General features: G+C 34.8%; 1 protein-coding gene and 1 long non-coding RNA gene across 4 annotated transcripts; one reads left to right on the top strand and one right to left on the bottom strand.

Moving 5' to 3' along the window:
- Window positions 1-204: 204 nt before the first annotated feature.
- LOC107427840 (probable inactive leucine-rich repeat receptor-like protein kinase At3g03770) lies at window positions 205-5,698 on the bottom strand. Of its 2 annotated transcripts, none has more exons than XM_025077873.3 (7): window positions 3,456-5,698; window positions 3,173-3,306; window positions 2,557-2,800; window positions 1,899-2,110; window positions 1,780-1,805; window positions 846-990; window positions 205-719 (listed from the first exon to the last, which is right to left on the bottom strand). In XM_025077873.3, the coding sequence occupies exons 1-7, from the start codon at window positions 4,801-4,803 to the stop codon at window positions 495-497; spliced, it is 2,334 nt and encodes a 777-aa protein (XP_024933641.2). In that variant the 5' UTR covers window positions 4,804-5,698; the 3' UTR covers window positions 205-494. The 2 variants fall into 2 exon arrangements, with proteins under 2 accessions (XP_024933641.2, XP_015893724.2); XM_016038238.4 differs by having other exon boundaries at window positions 846-957; window positions 3,456-5,697.
- Window positions 5,699-14,822: 9,124 nt separating this feature from the next.
- Window positions 14,823-19,342, top strand: LOC107427852 (uncharacterized). 2 transcript variants are annotated; one of them, XR_009640831.1, is made up of 5 exons: window positions 14,823-14,984; window positions 15,256-15,402; window positions 17,696-17,786; window positions 18,521-18,627; window positions 18,751-19,342. It is a non-coding gene; the product is annotated as an uncharacterized LOC107427852 (long non-coding RNA). The 2 variants fall into 2 exon arrangements; XR_009640830.1 differs by lacking the exon at window positions 18,521-18,627 and having other exon boundaries at window positions 14,836-14,984.
- The last annotated feature ends 738 nt before the right edge of the window (window positions 19,343-20,080 follow it).

The following is a 20,080-nucleotide window of genomic DNA, read 5'->3' as shown; positions in this document are numbered from 1 at the left end:
TGTGACAATCTGAATAGGTCTTTGGCCACGGGAAGTTTTTATTTGGTGGAAAAGATCTAACTAGGCACCTATGATTCTAGAAGGTTGGCACCAGAATACACTTTCTGTAACAAGATGTCAATACCTAATGACAACCACTTGAACTAAATTCTTTTAGATGTGATTATTGATCAAGTAACATAAAAAATGAATGCAATAAGAAAATTATCCAAGCAATCTCATTTGTACCAAAAATTTTATATTTTTATATTTTCTAAGTTGAGAAATAGAAAAGGAAAAAAGGCATTTACAGCTTTACATATCATTTTAATGGAAGGAAACCCAAAAAAATTTCATTTTCACACATTACAATTAAGGTTGTCAGCTCAAATGGAGGCCCACCATGTGTTTTCTGCAGACATCCTTCACGGTTGTTGTGTCTGCTTCCATATTGACAGCAGCAGAAGGCTTCTTGGAGATGGATGTTAGGTGTTGAGCAGCTTAAAAACTCACAACTATGATATAGAATCTGATTTTTGATCAGCATCAGCAGTGGCTTGAACTTGAGCTGCATACTGTAAGTTCCAAAGAACATCCTCGAAAGAGGGTCTGGATGAGAGTTCCGATGATATGCATTTCTTCGTGATCGATACCACAATTGATAGCGATTCTTGTGAGCAAGTGGTTAAAACTACTGGATCCACAATTCTTCTTCGACCATCCTGACTGCCAAAAGATGCCTGCGGTTCATGACACACTATCTATCAAAGACATACCATCTAAAAAGAAATGATCAACAAAGCTCAATGACTTTTCTGCTTTTAGTTTTACATTTGGATTTCATGTGAATGAAAGCTTAAGCATACCATTTCGTTTAGCAGGAATGTTTCTCCTTTACCACTTACTACTGGACCAACAAGTGATTCAAGTAGTATAAATCCGAAGTTGTAAACATCATCCCCCAAGTTTTGCTTATGGCTGCGACAAGGATATGTGACAATGTTAGCTCGTCTGCAAGTAACTTTAGAAGTGTAAATCACAACAGCATTAAAAAATAATTGAGGACATTATGGAGCACTCCCATCAAATTAGGTATACTTGTTATGTCTCTGTGTAAATAAGTTACACCTACAGTTGTTATCAAATGTGAACAAAGGTTAAACACGTATTTGAGAGAACTGCTGAAAAAAGGGGTTGAGCATTGACAATGATATCAAGACAACAACAATAAAAATGCAAACAAGAAAAGAAGAGGAGAGGTGGTCGTGGTTAAAAGTCACGGTGGTCCAAAGATCATGATGATAGTAAAGACAGTGGGGATGGCAATATGATGGCTACAATGGAGGTACTGTTCATACGTGGCAATATAAATGTTGGTGGAAGTTATGGCAACCATGGATGTAAGGAGGGGGCCCATAGGCAGCAATGGTGGTGGCTGGGACACCAGATGCAAAAGTGGAGATAATAAAGATAGTACTGATGAAAAGAGTTGCAAGCACTGATAGTTGTTAGAGCATCAGCAGCAGTATTGATAGAATTAATATTAGTAATGTCAGAAGGGTGGTGGTGGTGGAATTGATAGTTGATGTTGATGGTTCTATGACATTGACATCAATTAGCAGGAGCAGCTGTATCAGTGAATCCAATAATGGTAATGCCAGAACCCTTAGGTTCTTGCCATAACTAAATTTAACAGTTCATCAAGAATTTCAGTATAAAAGATTCCAAAGAAAGATTCTAATTGAAAACTCAATAAATCCAGCGACACATTAATCTCTAAGTTTTACTTCGAATCCATACCTTGATTTTGAACCTTCTCCCTTGGCCTACAAAGGAATTAGAATGCATCAGCATAACCACTTGGGATGAAACTTCATCCTAAAGTCCAGCAAGATTTTTTTAGACGGTAAGAAACATACCTCAAATTTTTCAATTTCTTCTGTAATGACGGAGATCCCATAGTCACTCAACTTTGCAATGCGATGCTCATCAAGCAGTATATTGTTTGTTTTCAATCTGTTGTTGAAAGAACCAGGAATAACTCCAGTATGTAGAAAATGCACAGCCTTTGCAACTCCAATCAAAATTGTCAATCTATCAGACCACTTAAGCACCTTTTCAGGACAATTTTCTGAAAAATATAAATTTATAGATAAATTAAAGATTAAACTCCTCCAACAGGAAAATATTGCTGTAAAGAAGATGAGAAAACTATAGTTTTAAAGGTAATATATATAATATAACCCATTAGACAAAATCTCTACTGATGCTTGTTACCACATTTGTGAACAATGACATGAAAATCAAACTCAAAACTAACCCCCGGAAACACATTTTAGAATCAGTTTTTCTCAATTTCATTTTGAAACTGAAATAGGGCCAGATTATTAGATATAAAGTTTCAATGGACAATGGATTTAGTAACTGACTAAAAAGAACTCTTATCTCAGATAAGACATAAGACTTCATCAAGTACTTGTTATTTGACCTTTCAGCTCTTAGATCTCAAAACAAAGTAAAAGGACATATTCTGTTGTCTCAAATGTTGGTTTGCAATTGCAATAGTCTGGTACTAACCTGACAGATAGGTACGGTAATCCCCATTAGGCACGTATTCAAATACAAGGAGGACCTTGTTGGCACTAGAATCATCTTGTTCACCGCTCATAATGCAATAGCCCAAGAAGCAAACCAAATGCTGATGGTGAAGTTTAGAAAGCCAATCGAGCTTAACTTTAAGGTTTTGAACTGAGTATTTCTTCGTAAGAGCCAGAGACCTTATAGCAACATAGGCCCCATTTTCCAATTTTCCTTTGTAAAGCTGGAAAAACAAAAGTGGAAAGGGTTATACACATGTGTAGCAACATAGGTCCCCTTGTTGTTGAATCAAGTACTAGCGGCATATACCTTTTTCATTAGTAAGAAGGAAAGAGTTTTGACATGTATAGTTTTGGCTTCAAGTTGACCTTTTAAACACTGGTACTTGAGAAAATTAAAAGACCCCATGGAAAAAGAACTCAGGTCCTCAAAGTTTTCCTTGTCTATTTTTGTCACACTAATTATAATCTTAGTTCTCTACTATTTTTGTCACACTAATTATAATCTTAGTTCTCTACTAATTATGAATATGATTACCCAAAATCTGTTTTCCCAAACCAAAGTTCTACTCTAATAGCTGGGGATTGGAGGATACCTGTCCGACGGAGGCTTCACCCATAAACATAGACACATCAAAATTGTTTGTTGCTTCCCTCAACTCTTCAAAAGAAAACAATCGACAGACTGGGGCACCTTGTGTTCCTACTTTCACTGCCTGAGAAATGAACCCTGAAAATGGTAGGGAAAATGGAATAAATAACTACTTTTAAGCTTCCATAGAAGGGTTGTAACCTAAAACTTTAACTTGCAAAGAGCTAATTTGGAGTAAGAGAAATGAGAGACAAACTTAAAAAACAAGTAATGGATGTACGACTTACTGGCATTTGTAATGAGTTCAGAGCAAACCCCAGATGGTGAATTAGCTTGCACAATCTTTGGTAATATATGCTGCTTATAAGTCCTTCTTGCACCTTTTTTTTTACGCAATAAGAGAATCCCAAGTGCCAAAAGAACTATAACAAGAATAAGTCCAATAATGGCAGCAGCTACTATCATAATTTCTGTATTTTTTGATTGTTTCCCCCTTATGAAGGCTTCTTTGCAGTACGATCCATGATGTTGATGTTGAGAATCAATGGAAAGGCAATTCCAATCATATTTAATGACTCTGTTATCTGAACTATACAAGCAAGAAGGAAGCCCACCTATCAACTTATTACTCGAAATATCAACAAACCCAAGTTTTTCACCACAATTTAGCTGCTCTGGTATTGATCCGCTTAGATTATTGGATGCTAAAGTCAAATAACTAATGTTTGCCAAGGAGAACAAATCAGGGAGGGGTATTCCAGTAAGATTATTGAAGGACAGATCAAGGTGCTGAAGCTGACCCAAATCACCAAATTGCTCAGGAATCTTGCCTGAGAAGGAGTTTTTGCTCAAAAGAACAGTAACCAATCCTTTAGGCATTTCTGGTAATTCAGAATCGAAATGGTTCTCTCTTAAATCCAATACATGTAGACTGGTTAAGTTACTCAAACCAGGTAATTTACCAGAAAGCTCATTGTGAGATATGGCAATATCAGTGAGAGTCTTAATTCTACAGATTGAATTAGGAAATTGACCCTTAAGCCTATTACTCTTCAAGCTCACAATGGTGAGATTTGAGAGTGAGTCTAACCAATCAGGGACAGTATCATTGAAGTAATTTCCATCCAGAATCAGAGTATGAAGTTTAACCATTGTTGATATTTTAGCTGGAATAGAACCAAAAAAGAAATTTGAGCTCAAGTCCAAGAGTTCAAGCTCAGAGAGCCTATGAATCTTATCAGGCAGTGGACCCCAAATTCCCAAAGAAACTAAGCTAAGAACTCTCAAGTTGGGTAATCTTGACAACGTGGTAACAAAAGAATCAACAGAGAACTTTTCTGAAAGACTCTGATTTGGAGCTGCAAACCCATTGAAATCCCTAACCTTAAGATTCTTATCTCCCATGATTTTGAGCTCAGTGACAGAATTTTCCTGGCATGATATGCTCATATGTTCAGAGGACAGGTTACAGAAATCTCCATTATAATTTTCCCAAATTTGCAATGCTGGAGGGTACTCCAAATGCTTCCTTAGCTGGGCCAAGACTTGGCTTTGAGAGGTTTGCAACTCTTGTGTATATGGAAGGAAAAGAATCTCACAAACAACAAGTAGAATAAAACACTCAAAGTGTCCCATATTGAACAATTTTTGAGCAATTAACCTCCCGATTTCACAAACAAAAAATTCCTATACGCTAAGCTGGATTGCTATATTCAAGGTAAACGGAAGAGACCTATCTAGGCTTTTCACCTGAAAGTAGCATTTCCTCGAAACAAGCCATGAAGAAAATCCATGCAGCCAAAAACCTAAGGTCTAACCATTTTGCTTTTCTTTACCTACCCGAATTCAAGAAAACCCATAAAGCTATCGAAGTCAGGAATTGTTCAAGATGATGAGAGAGAGAAGTCAGGACACAAACAGAGTCAACTTTTCCGGATAATGTTCAATGCACAAACAAGTTTATCAAAAACCCATGAACCCGGAAAAAAAAAAAAAAAATGGAAAACACAAACGAATGTCTCCCTAGGTGAAATTCTCCAGGAAAACAGAGAAGAACCCACTTGGGAGAACAAGAAACTAAAAATGGAAGATAAATGCAGAGGAAGCAGGAGAAACAAACGTCGAAAACAAACAAGAAATTAATAAAAAATGAAAAAAAACCAATTAGTACAAATAAATGATTTTTCTCCGTCAATGAATTGAATGAGAGTGGGAACTTGGAAAGTTGGGATATAGTCTATAATGAAGGTGGTTGGAGAAAGACCGTACAAAGAGAGAGTTTCCAGGCATTAACTGCTGGTCTTCATTTTCCTGTGGATTTTGCGGTTTCTGTCATTAATGGGGTCGGTTTCTTTTCAGAGCTACAGAAAGACAAAGAAAAAAAGAAGTGGGTCCCTGAGGCATCTTAACGAAGCATAGAGAGAAAAGAAGAAGAAGAAGAAGAAGTTTGTGATGGTTGAAGAGGAAAAATGGAAGACAATGAAAACTCTGCGCCTCCACCGCTGTTTATGAAGCCTCGCTGTGTGAGTTTTATTACTACTACTGACTACGTTCTTATTATATTACTTAATTTTAATTAATTAATGTATTAGTGAATTCTCGTTTATGCCCTCAAGTCCTGTCGTTTATTGCGGTTTTGCAAACTCACATGTTTGTGTTTTTCCACTTTTTTTCTTGGCTGTTTTGACCAAAATGACCCTGCTTCTGATTTCTTACCGTTATGCTGAAGATTAGATGACAAAAAACGGCGACATTGACCTTGGAATGGAGGCCATGAATGAAAATGAAATGATCAATTTCTTCCATTCTATTTCTACTACTATATTACAAATTGGTTTTTGTTTTATTATTGTCTATTTCTGGCTGTGTATGGCTCACAAAAATCTAACTTATAGGTATAATCTGAAAGTAACCTTTGGGTTTCTAAACTTGGCATAATCCATAACCTATATAGTAGTATTCTTACAAAAACTATATATTTGATTATACAATTTTGATAACTTTAATATTTATGCATTAATAAGGACATTTTAATACCAAAGTCACTATTTATTTTAGTAAAAAATGTAAAGACAGGATATCTAATTCATTACAAATATTACAGAAACATCTTTGAAAACTCAGTTTCACCAATCTACTTAGGAGACATTTTGTTATAAAAATTCATTAAAATCTAAGAAGAGTGTCCTTCAAACTTACTAATAAAATTCAAGCAATTGGTATATGCCTGCAAGTAGTGAAGGTTTAAGAATAATATAATTAATGCAAAAAAGAGAGAGGGCTAATAATCTTCTTGCAAAAATCTTTTAACATTAAAATGGAAGGAAACAAGTGGGACCAAATTGGCTTTTGTACACCCTGTCCCCGTTTTGAACGCAAAACCATGTGGCTGCAAAACCGTGACCTTCTCCAAATAAAATAATTCCCAATTTCCAATGAAACAAAAGAAGAGAAGGGCTCAGACAGAGAAACCCATTTAGGCAGAGGCTATGGTGGTTTTTGGTGGGTTTCCACTTGAAAAAAGTAAAAAGAAATCCATGGCATGGAAGGTATATGATTGGAGCATTGTGGCTGGTGAATGGTTATCCTGACAAAGAGGTATGTTGGATGGGGCTCCAAATTCTAGTTTACATAGCTGGATTTTTGTCTTTTGGATTTGGCATCTGACTCAGTCAATCCATAGCTTCACTACACGTTTCATGGTCTTTCATAGAAAAGACGAAGCTGCTTTGGATTTTCTATGATTATATTCATTCGGGTTATGGCCCTTATTAAAGAGAGGGACCCAACAAAAAGAAATAAATACTTTAAAACTAATTCATTAGTTTCTATCATATCACTAATAAATAGTAAATTATTCATCCATATCAAATTATATATATTCACTTTTACCATGTGAACATCTTCTTATATTGGGGAGAATTATTCCATTGTGCCAAACAATAAAAGAATATAATTTCTCCAATTTTGACCATAAATTTTGTAGTTCAAAACTAGTTGGTAGAGAGAATCCTCTTTTGGTTAACATGCTTAATTATAATCAATCTCAAGATTCCAATTGTGTAGAATTGAGATTTATTCTTTTTATTTGTTTTTGCTTTAAGTGTAGAAATGAGAATTGAGTCTACTTGTAATGACTAGTGCATATATAAATAGCATAATTTCCATGCAAAAAGCAAAGTGCTCCAATCAGTAAAATTAAGAAAATACCAACTCCTGGAACTTTTGACCACTTTTTATATTTCCCAAAGACAACAATGTGGCTTCAATTTCATTCTTTCCAATTATTAGCAAAAAAAAAAGTTAAATTCCTTCTTTCCAAAAGTACTCTTGTATATATTATTGTCCCCCCCCCCCCCCCCCCCCCCCCCCCCCCCCCCCACACACAAAAAAAAAAAAGAAGAAGGTACATTTGTATATTTATAATATTTGAAATCCACGTATTGTATTGCCATAATTTTGATTAAGAATACAATGAAAGCCCTAAAAATTATTATTTTCAATTATGAAAATTATGAGAGGACTAAAGCACTTGATGATTGCAGTATATATATCCAAATATAACTCCTAAGATTAACCAAAAAAGGGAAAAGAAGGAAATGGATAAACTGGATGGGAGAAAAGTTCAAAGCTTGTAGACAATAAATCTAGGATTCCCTCAAAATGCTTGGATGATTAGCCAAATAATTGGTCTATTTTGACAAACAATGATAATCATTCATTAATAATTTAATATTCATAAAACTAATCATTTTCTTAGTCAAAATAAGAGAGATTCGATTTCGTCATGGGCACAAGGCAGACAGAGACACTGATTAAAATAAAAAACAGAAAAGTACAAATCTCTTATTTTCGAGGAATCCGTTACAACTTTCTGCAAAAAATGAAGCATCCGTTGCATATGGGACAACATTAATTTTCTAGGGAAACCCAAAAAAAAAAAAAAAAAAAAAAAAGCCCTATGGGAAAATGTTAGGGTATCTAAAGGCATTAAAGTAAAAGACAAGGATTTGAGAGAGCCAAAACTTTGGAAGCCACCGATAAACAAAGAAGAAAAGTGGCAGAAGAGTGCCATAAAATTATTTATCCGTTCACTACCCTGTTCCCAACCCTATCCATACCAAATTAGGGATTTAGTTCATAATTTTTTTTTTCCAAAAAAAATCTACAGCTCTTATTAACTAAACTGAACTCTCAATAAGATATTCTACAATAAACAATGATATCTATGGCTCATATTGCTCATATTCAGGTGCATACAACTCATGTATCAATATCTTTATGGCTTTCTATTTTATTAACCTATTAAAATAAAAACAAAAATTCTCATTTTTATGCTTCGAGTATGAAATTCATAAGAAAAATTATAAATAAAGGTTATAGAAAATTAAAACTTGTAGAATTCATATTTTATTTTTTTATTTTATGAATAATACATATTTTATTTTATTTTTCCATTAATCTTCTTCTCTCATTACAATATTTTAAATTAACAACTTCTCAGTTGTAAATATGAATAGTTACCAATTGAGTCAATCTCATTTAACTATATTTTAAACTTAAACTTATAATTGAAAAAAAATAATTTAAACTTTGTTACTAAAAGTAGAACAAAAACAATAGCAATAAAATAAAACAAAACACATACAAATTTACGTGGAAAACCTTTGACAGGAAAAAACCACGAACAAAAAGAGATAAACTTTTATTGATGAAGATTGGTACAAAAAAGGTGAACAAATAGAGCTGCATCCCGGGAAAAAAAAAAAAAAAAAAAAAAAAAAAAACCAAATATATATATATATATTATACGGATGAAATAAACTTAAAATTGGAAAGGTCCATATCGTGGGGGCGCTGCCCCCCTTGACCTCGGCTACCATTACTGAGTCTATTTTTTCTCTCAAAATAAATTCACCAAAACGGATCACACTGCGAGCTTTTCAAGTCGGATCAATAAGAATTCGAATCACCAACTCTAATAAATTTTTACTTTATAAAATATTTTCTCTTTCATATTTTTTAATCAAACAGTAGAAATTAAAAATGTATAAAGAATTTTCTCTTTTTCCAGTCGTTTAGTTATTTTTCAAACTTCAAACATTGATAGAGTTGCCAAATAAATTAGTGTAAATTGGAGAGAATAATAATATTAAAAAAAAGATGTTTTGTTGTTGTTTTGAACCATCTGAGGAATTGCTTACGGGAGCACCCATTTGAGAAAGGATTAATTAGAAGAGTTTATGGTACTTTGCTTCTGGAATGACAAAATATTGGATAAAATACATAATCAACTTAATTGAAAACGATGCACCTAGAAACAATAATCTTTTTGTATTCATTTCTAAACTTTAAATTCGACCAAACCTGTGACTAAAGATTAGCAATAAATAAATAAATAGGATAACCTCAATTCAGAACCGTCAATTCTGCATATTTGTACAAGACAAAAACATGGTCGAATAGGACAATAACGATAATCAAATAGGCCGAATGAACCTTAAGGGAAATCATGAATGTTTGTAGATGCCATTAACAGAGTTTGTCAGTTTCTGAACAACGTTCACTTCAATTTAACATTTTCCCTTACACAATAAAAATAAATAGATAAATAAATAATATTTACGTCTCACATGTTTTAATTCAGGACCACCTTTGATCAGATCCAAGGGAGCTGAGGAGCACATTGTACACATCTATATAATGCTTATATAACCTTCAGTCACTGCTATATTAATGTGAATAATATGTTTAAATAACCCTCTCTAGGTCGTCTGAAGGGAACAATCAGATAGAATTCTTAGAGCTTCAAAGAAGATCTAATGGTGAATTATGGGAACGAATGGGCAAAGATATTAGTGAGGATGATAGGTGGGGCATCTATAACCATTCTAAACTCTCAAGTTACAATTAACAAAATAAACAATCTCTATAAGAGGCCAATTGATCACAACACGAAAAGCATACAGTTAAACGCTTTAAAAAATAAAAATAATGCTCGTTGGGAATTATAACACGATGGTAATGTATTATTCTTGTCAAAAATTGTATAAATCTAAACCATATAATCTTACTGCCTCTACTTCTTCAAATTCATTATGGAAACAGATTGTTTTTATACCTTGCATGAGAGTCAACAAGACATCTCATCTTCACACAATAGCTAGCCTCCGATATCAGTTCCTTACAAATCCATCTGGTGTGAAAACCTTGCTAAAGAGGACAAAGAATTCTTTTCTACAAGAGAAACCAGCAGGCTTGCCAAATTACCACCATATTTTGGAAGTTCAAAACTTTCTTCATCCAATTCATGTCTCGAACTTAATAATGGAATCCTTTGATCTTATCTTACTTTGGTTAGCCTTAATCATTTCCGGGACATTCTTTGTACTGAGTCGCAAACTTCTTCTCAAGGCTCTCTTTGCTTGAATTCAGTACCCAAACTATACCTGAATCCTTCTTAAACATACCCTTCTCTGTGGGAATTTGCAGAAGAGTGCATCTAGGAATAATTCTCCTCTCTAAACTGGTCAAAAAAAGATTTGGGCATCTAGCAACATCAGATGGTTTTAGACCTGCCTTGTTCACTAGGAAATCCAACACTTCTTCAATCTTCTTCTCTGAGCAAACCATGACCATAGGCTGCACTCTGAACTCCGCAAAAACCTCATCTCGGAACCAACCAAAGCTTTTCAAAGTCTCTATGTTCTTTTCCCAATTCTCTCTGCTTCTCATTATCATAGAACGGACAGCCAAAATGAATGATTGACTCGTTGGTCGAAAACCCATTTCCAAAAATCTCCAAAACTACCTCTTTAAGCAAATCATCTGAGTGGCTGGGGCTGCAACATCATCAATCTAGCAATACGGCATTGTGGCACGCCGTGAACTAGTAATGTGGTTATATTAGGCATCATCACTTTCTCGATACTGTATCTTGCCACACAAGAGGGATGCTTCAATGCACGAACAACGTTATCATTGGTTTTAAGAAACCTTTTAAGGAAATCACAACTGGGTATTATCCGATTCTTCTAACTTGCCAATAAAACTAAAGAATTTGAGCAGATGAACTTGGGTAAATTTGGTCCTACAATACTCAGAGAGTGAAAGTACTCAATCTTGGGTCTGAGTATTACATCAGGATCAGCTAAAATAAGAGTTGGGCGCAAACAAATCAATCAGGAAACCTGGGATTCAGCAAACCCATAACAAGAAAACATCTCGAGAACAGAATCAGGTCTCTTAGTGTCCTCAATTTTCACCTTCTTATAAGCTGTAAGAGCTTGTTCTAATGACAACCCACATGACTTAACAAGGTAAGAGACTGTTAGAGATTGCTTGTATGTCGATTTCGAGATTGCATTGAGGAACCGCTTTGCCAGAAGATGGCAGACATGCTGGGTTCTGAATTTACCATCCTATCTCTCAAGAACATTTGCCATGCGGAACGAAGCACTATAATAAAGCAAAAGAGAAAATGGAGAAAAGAATTTGAAGGTTTTGGTTTAGAAGTAAAGACACCACATTTGAGAGGCCAAATTATGACTGAATTCGATCTTGGAATCTCAAGAAAGAAAAATGCGTGGTTAGCCCATTTCAAGGCCCATAGTAGAGTCCATAGGAAATAGATGAACCCAGTGATGCATCTTTTGTTGGCATATTTTATAGGGGAATTTGATCCAATATCTCTATTGGAAGACCTTTAAGGAAATTTACTGTAACACCCCGTCCCGAACCATGTCGGAATTTTTGCACGTTGACCGAGGTTGACCGTTGACCGTTGACCGAAGGGGTCAAAAGTTGACTTTTTGACCCGGTTGGAATTCTAGGTTGACTGAGGTACCGTTACGAAGTACACGTTGGCACGAGTTCGTAGACTGGTAGCACGTTGAACACGGAGCTACGGTTTGAAAGTTTTGAGCAAAACAAGTTGAGGTCCAAACTGTCCAAGGGGTGTCAGAGTTGACTTTTTATTCATGCAAGGTTGAGCGTTGACTCATGCATGGTTGTGAAGTACTCGTCGATACGAGTCCGTAGACTAGCGGCACTTCCGATTTGGACATGTGGTTTGAAAGTTATGGACTTGTAAAGTTTTTCAAATACTGTATTATTTTAATATTATTTTTACACGCATAACGTTGTGCCACGTGTGACTCAATAAAGGTGGCCATGTGTCATCATGGTGAAATGCCACATGTGTGTTAAAATCAAATTATTTTTATTATTATTTTAAATAATAATATTTTTTTATTTAATTATTTAATTATTTTTTTTATTTATTTATTTTATTTCTTTTTCTTTCCTTTTTCTTTTCTTTTTCTTTTTCTTTTTCTTTTTCTTTTCCCCACGTGGGAAAACACCCTTTTCTTTTTTCTTTTTCTTTTTCTTTTTTTCCTTTTTTCCTTCTTCTTCCCCGAGCCGAGAGACAAAAACACGCAGCAAGCTTTTTCTCCCTTTCTCTCTCCGTTGACTCTCTGCCTCTCCTTGTTTGACCGGCGTTTCGCCGGATTTCAGCCGCCGGAATGCTACACGCGCCGGCCACCAAGGAAGCCCGCCACCTCGCGACCTCGGCCACCAAGTTTCCCGGCCAGCCGCCGCCGGACGCACCCAGATAGGACCGGCGAAGTCGCGGCGGCGGGTGGAAATTTTTCCGGCGATTCTCGCCGTTTCCGACCAACCCAGCCCGTCCCATAGCTCTATCCCACTATTTTCGACCCCTCTGAGTCCATTTCCGGGGTTAGTTTGCCCAAAATCCCCATCGTTTGAAATATCCCTCAAGATTAAAACCGGCCGAAACTTCCCGACCAAATTCCGGCCATCTCCGGCGGAATTGGGGTCGATGGAGACCGGATTTGTGATCCTCGTTCCACGAGCTTCGATTCGGTATATTATTCGACCATTTTGGTTAAAGTTTGTGTTTGACCCCCGGGTACCGGATATTATTTATTCGAATAAAATATTAATTTATTTGACTGTCTGTGAATTTTGTTCTAGGAGCACCGGTGAGTCGCGAAATCGATCCTGTGGTGGATCGTGGGTTAATTGCGTGCTCCAGGTGAGTGACCCACCTTTAAAAATATTTTTGGGATAATTAATTATATTATTGTGGTGTTAAATTTATATCTGTAATTTGTGCTCAAATGGCGTATTTTAAATATAATCGGGAAAAATATTATTTTATATATATATATATATATATATATTTACCCAATGGTGTTAAATAAATTTTTGGGTCATTAGAAAATTTCCGATTATTATTTTATTATGATTAAATGATATTTATTATACATGAGTAAGTATTTTCAGTAATTCGTTGTGTTTGGATTTTATATAAATTTCGAGCATAATTGGGTTAAATATTTTATGAAAATATTTGTTTAAGTTGGTGGTTTAATTTTATAAATTATGCCCGTGGTATTTCAATTGTTGAATCTCGTATTACGAAAAAAGGTATGGTTTTATCTGTTATCGCTGTTTCGTACCGGGTTATTAAATAAAAATATGTGGGATGGTGTTTTGTGAAAATTTGGTATACTTCCCACGGTGGTTTTTGGAAAAACGGTACGGTTGGTTATTATTGTTTATTTTTAGACGCACTCATACAGTATTGGTGTTCTGGTGTATGGTGTATGGACACGTGGTAGTGCGCGGTTATTATCTGGTTTAGCGCACGGTTATTACTTCACCCGTGAGTTGCCATTGGACCGTGGGCAGGCAAGGTTATTGTTGTGCACAGCCGCCCTCCTCCTTGGCCGGGTTGATGGTTTTTAGCAGCGGTACTGTCGGGACGCCGAAGTGGCCGTTGCAGGTTTCTCTCTTTAATCCCCCGCCAGTCGGTGCTCAGGACGCTGGGTATCGGAGGGCATCACCGGTATATGGTGTGGTGCGTCGGTGTAAATTGCAAATAATGTTTTAAACCCCAAAGGTGTTCTAAAATGATTTATTATAATTTATTGCAGTTTATTTATATTTGGGGTATTTTTTTTATTTATTATTTATTTAATTGTTGTTTATTAAATTATTTGGTCCCTTGGTTTTCGGGAAGTACGTACATCGGGTTTTGTGAAAATGTTTTAAAAGGGGAACTTTTCCAACTGAGAGAAATGTAAGGGTTTTGAGAGAAATTATTATTTCCAATTAATTATTATTTATCTACTTATTACTGTGATATTATATTGTATAGTAGATAGGGTCACTCACTGAGATGATTAGCATCTCACACTCTTAAATTCCGTTCCTCTAGGTACCAGGTTGTCGGTGTTCATCCGAAGTGGACTTGATCTTCATCGCTGTTTTACTTCGTGAAGTACCCTGTTCTTCTTTATTGCAGTTGTACTTTTCTTCACTCTTGTTGTATTTATTTTGCACTGGATTACTGTATTTATTTTTGAAGTACTGCAATTTGTGAAACAATTTGTAGTCTGTGGGAGGAATAAGGGGATGTTGTTAGAAGTGTGTTTTCAGTGCAGGTAATTTGTGGTAAGTAAATCCCTTAGGGGAGGCTCTGCCGGATTTTCCGTTGGAGGGTTCGGTAGGGTTTCCCTGGGATCAGGGCTGTCTAGGGTTCCGGGGAAGGAATTCTGGACGGGTCCTGACATTTACCTACTCAGTTCTCAATCTTTTTCTTTTGCCTTTTTATTTTTTAATATTTCTAAAGTATCCTTTTCAAATGTCAAAATAAAAATAGAAGAAAAATGGTCCATTTTTCCCTTGAACCAGAACGAACTATGAAGAAGAGAGGAGGACAAAATAGCTCTAAGATCTCTTCTCTCTCTCTCTCTCTCTCTCTCTATCTCTCTCTCTCTCAATCATTGGTAAGTTTATCTTGTTGAAATTTTTGGGTTTTAGTTCAAGGGTTAGGTTTATTCGAGATTATTTGTTGGGTTTGTTCACGTTCTTCATTTTTCATTTATTACAAACTTTGATCATTTTTCTAGTAATCTTTCTCTATTTTCAATTCTTCTTTTGGTAGTCATTTCTCTATTTCTCTTTTCAAACCCACCTATTGTTTGTTTGTATGCATCTGTCAAAATTAGATTTGAAGTTCTTACTGGGTTTCTTCTTTTTTTTTTTTTTTTTTTTTAGTGAAATCCTTTGGTGAGTATAGAGAAAGAGGAATTAAGGCAAATAACCTTGAAGAATTGCACAAGATAATTCATGCTGTCGTCTGTGCTGATCTCATAGTGAAGAAATCTGATAAGGAACCACCTCAGGACACTATAAACGTTTATGGTACACCTCCCTGCACTTTTTTGATCAAAAATTCAAAACCCACCACTTATTGGTCGAATATTTTTTCAAGGCTTTACAATTTTTGTTTCAATCTTTTATTGCTATTTCATTTTTTGGACTAAAAGAACCATAATAATGGTAGTGAATAGAGAAATGATAAAAATAAACAACAAGCATCCCATTTCCTATTTCATTTTTGCTAAAACGTATATGTTTTCTTAAAGTTTAAATTTTTGTGAGGTTGATAATTATTGAATGTTATCTGGTCTTATGTTTGAATGTCTTAACATTATATAATGTTGTCTACCAGAGAAGATATTTAGTTTAAATCCTAAGCAAATACCTACATATTTAATTTTGCCTAACATATGTGTTGGAAGTGGAGTGAGAAGATGGAAGTGAGGAAAAGACTGAGAGACTTAGAAGTGAAAAAGGGTCCTGGGCACAGTTGGATCGAGCTTAACAATAGAGTTCATAGATTTTCTATTAGAGATAAAACTCATCCTCATTGTACCATGATAGATGCAATTTTAGAGTCCCATGGAGATTCCCCCTGGGTCTTATTCCACTCCTTATGATGAAAGGGGAGTTGGCATGGTGTAAAGTGAAGACTGAGGGAAGTAAAGCAAAATTCCCTTCTGGGGTATTCCGTAGCTACCGTTTCACTGGCTCTAGTATTCACTGGCTTTCAAGGAATGGAATATTATCAAGCACCCTTCACTATTTCGGATAGTAGTCATGGTTCTACTTTTTTCTTAGCAACTGGCTTTCATGGTTTTCATGTGATTATAGGTACTCTTTTCTTGATCGTATGTGGTATTCGCCAATATCTTGATCAACTGTGAACTAGTGAGTGAAAATTACTTGTGTCTGTTAAGCTACCATGTAGCTGCATTGTCAAAGTTTTCTAGATCGATCTTTGTTCTCTTTTTGCAGAAAGAATAATATATAGATATGTGCAGGATGTAAACCTCACTACATGCATATGGGACATGAAAGACTCTTGTATGCTCAAACTTTCTCACTCCACATCCATACATATCTTTTAAATATTAATATATAGATATATGTAGGAGTAAATGTGTTTACATTACAATTGTTGCTTGTTCAATGCATCTTGCTTTCCGTAAAGAGCTTCATCTCTCAGCTAAAATATACTGTTATGTCTGGCTAGGACAAGCTATGATTTTTTTTTTTCCCCTCTCAAACCTTGGCAAAACAAAACATGTACATATTACCTTGTTTTTATTCTATATATGTGAGTTGGTTCAACTTTACATTTTCTTACATTAGATTACCATATCATATGCATATATATATATATCTGTACACACACTTGAAGTAGCTAGGCATATATGTATATATTGTCCAATCTGATTATGTTTCTATACCAATAATGGATACTCATTCTAATATTATCTTATAATAATCACTTTAACCATGTTTTAATCATAATCTCATTAACCATGTTTTATTAGCTGTGTATCTATCTTTGATATGCTTGGAAATTTACTGTTATTTAGATGCTAGCAGAATATATACGAAAAGTAGAGAACTTTTTACTAAAATTACTACTTAAAAGGCTTACCTTCAAATGCCTTACAGTCAAATCCTAGATATTCTTATTTTTATCTGTCATATATATATATATATGTGTGTGTGTGTGTGTGTGTGTGTGTGTATAGATAGGAGACAGTATGTGTTTCTTGGTCAAAGAAATGGAATTGTCTCCTTTGAAAGTCGAATTCTTATTGAACATGGGCATGAAAGGCCATTGGAGAATGCCCTGCATGTTTTTTTGTTACTGGTGAAGTTCAACATCAATATTAGATGTGTTACATGTGTTGATGGCGTGATGAATGATTATGGGGGTCTAATCCCACTCATTTTATTCTTCTTTCTTTGGTATAGAAACAATGAGCTTCAACTTACTTTTTTGTGCCAATATATGTGAACTTGCAATTAATACAATGTCTTTAATAAATGCATTTTGTGTATAACTTAACATGTAGATAACGAGCATGTAGAGATAATTTGCTTATATATGCTAAATGCTGAGTTATACTGATAATATGCAATTTTGGTTATATATACTATGTGTATTATAACCATTCTGTTTTGTTCTAATTTGAGATTAAACTACCTTTAGTTTCTCTTTGTAGCTAGGTTTGATCATATAACGTTAGGGAAAAAAAAAGTTAGTTACTTGGTTACATGAATGACTTTCTTTGTTTGTTTTTCCTTTTATAAACAAATAATCTGATGATAGTTGCTCTCTTTCTTTGTTTAACAGGTTCAACTTAAAGAAGCTCACATATGAAGAAAGGAAGAACCAGTTAATTGAAGGATTGACTAAATTTGGGCAGTGGCATAAATTTTCAAAGGTACATAGCCTAAATTTTTTTCCCTAATTTTGTCTTTAATTTTGATAAAGTATGGAAGAATGTGAATTTTTTACGCTGAGGAATGTGGAATTTGTATGCTGGAAGAATTATATGTTGTGTTTTTTTGTATGCTAGAAGTATGGAGATTGAAGATTGAATTATGGAGAATAGGAATTGAAGTTTTGGAAGAATTGTATGTTTTGTTTGGTTTTTTAATTGTATATTCTATTTAACTTGAAGTTTTATTTTGTTTATTTGCATTACAAGGCCATATGAATGGTGACATTGACATATTCTCCATCAACTAGCTAAAGAAAAATTCTAAGTGAATTAGCTCATAATGTATATCACATGTGCAATATCTTTGTCGCAAAAATTCATATTTATGTAGACTCACATATAATGTGCATCATAGTTTTGTTCACATATTGTTTAATATATTATGTACGTTGTTTCATATATTCAAAGTCTAAATACACTACTATATCTTGGTTGTTTACTTTTAAAAAAAAAAAAATTAAAGCATTTTATCCTCCTAATGCAGCTCTCTTATGTTAACTATGATTTGGAGGAAATGGATTTTATTATGTCCATGAGAAAAAATAACTTGATGACCTTTTGCCTTATCCTTTTATATGACATTCTCTAAATTATTACCATGTAGTTTTGTATGTTATCGGTGTTTGATTTGTTTACCTAAAGAGCTTTTCTTTTATATTGTCTAACCTTTTTAGATAAACTTTTCTTTGGGAAAATGGATACAACCTTTTTTCTATGGGGACATGTTTACAGCCTTTCTTTATCATAGTGTTGGGAATGAGGAGTGTACTTGATTAGGCTGGTAAAATTTCTATCTGAAAGTCTTTGCACACTTTTCAATTTATTAGAGTTGATTTTCTCTAGATTGCATCATTCACCCTTATTTGGTAGTCACTGAAGCATATTATTCATTTAAATTTGACAGATAATGCACATGCTATATAGAGAAACCTGGCTTTCCTTGTGTCCATGCAATTGCAGCATGTAAGCATCGACATATTTCTCCATATATCCTTTGCTTGGCGCATTACTTAGTTGACTCACTCCACGACGCATATTCGGAAACCATATATCCACTAGGAGATAAATGTCAGTGGCATGCTCTAGATGATGTCATAAACCAGCTTGTACTTCCACCTAAGATTGGCAAACAGTTAGGAAGACCAAGAAAGAAGAGGATTCAATCTCAAGGAGAGGAGCGTCATCAATATAGATGCGGGAGGTGCAAACAGATTGGTCACAGCAACCGATCATGCTCAGCCGCCATACCTTTTGATAGCACTGCCAACCAACAATACCATTCAACTGAAGGACCATAAATCGCTCTACGTTATATTAAGACAATGGGGGCATGTTATGTGGTATGCGTGTGTTATGCAATGTCGTAAGGAATGCAATTAGTTGCGTTTTGGCATAATAGACATTGGTTTTATGTGTTGTTTTGTTGGAAAAGTCATCTGTCGTATTGTGTTGATAAAATATCAATGATTCTAAATAGAAAAAACCCCAAAAGTTCAGAAAAAGTTCTCAAATTGGCAAAAAATTTGATTACCGTAAGTTTCATCAATAATTATCGAAACCCCTGTGGTAATAACATTTTTCCAATTTTTTGGCTCCCACAAGTCCCCTAAAGTGTGTTAAATGCAACAACATGCAAAATAAACATACATCAATTATCCTAAGGAGAAAAAACCCCAAAAGTTCTGAAAAAGTTCTCAAATTGGTACAAAAATTTGATTACCGTAAGGCATTCAGTAATTACCGATGAAACCTACAGTAATCAATTTATACTTGCTGGAAAAATTACCATAGAAATCACAGGTAATTACCGAAACCCCTATGGTAATCACATTCGACAACTTTTTTGGCCCCCACAAGTCCCCTAATGTGTGTTAAATACAATAACATGCAAAATATACATTCTTCAATAATCCTAAGGAGAAAAAATCCCAAAAGTTCTGAAAAAGTTCTAAAATTGGCACAAAAATTTGATTACCGTAGGGCCTTCAGTAATTACCGATGAAATCTACGATAATCAATTTATACTTGTTGGAAAACTTACCGTAGAAATCATCGATAATTACCAAAACCTCTATGGTAATCACAATCCACAACTTTTTTGGCCCCTACAAGTCCTCTAATGTGTGTTAAATGCAACAACATGCAAAATATATATTATACAATGATTCCAAGGAGAAAAAATCTCAAAAGTTCTGAAAATGTTCTCAAATTGGCACAAAAATTTGATTACCGTA

The sequence above is a fragment of the Ziziphus jujuba genome, chromosome 9, assembly GCF_031755915.1.
Source record: "Ziziphus jujuba cultivar Dongzao chromosome 9, ASM3175591v1".
NCBI classification, from domain to species: Eukaryota; Viridiplantae; Streptophyta; class Magnoliopsida; order Rosales; family Rhamnaceae; genus Ziziphus; species Ziziphus jujuba.
Note: the sequence above shows the minus strand (reverse complement) of the source record. Positions and strands in the feature narration are given on the sequence as shown.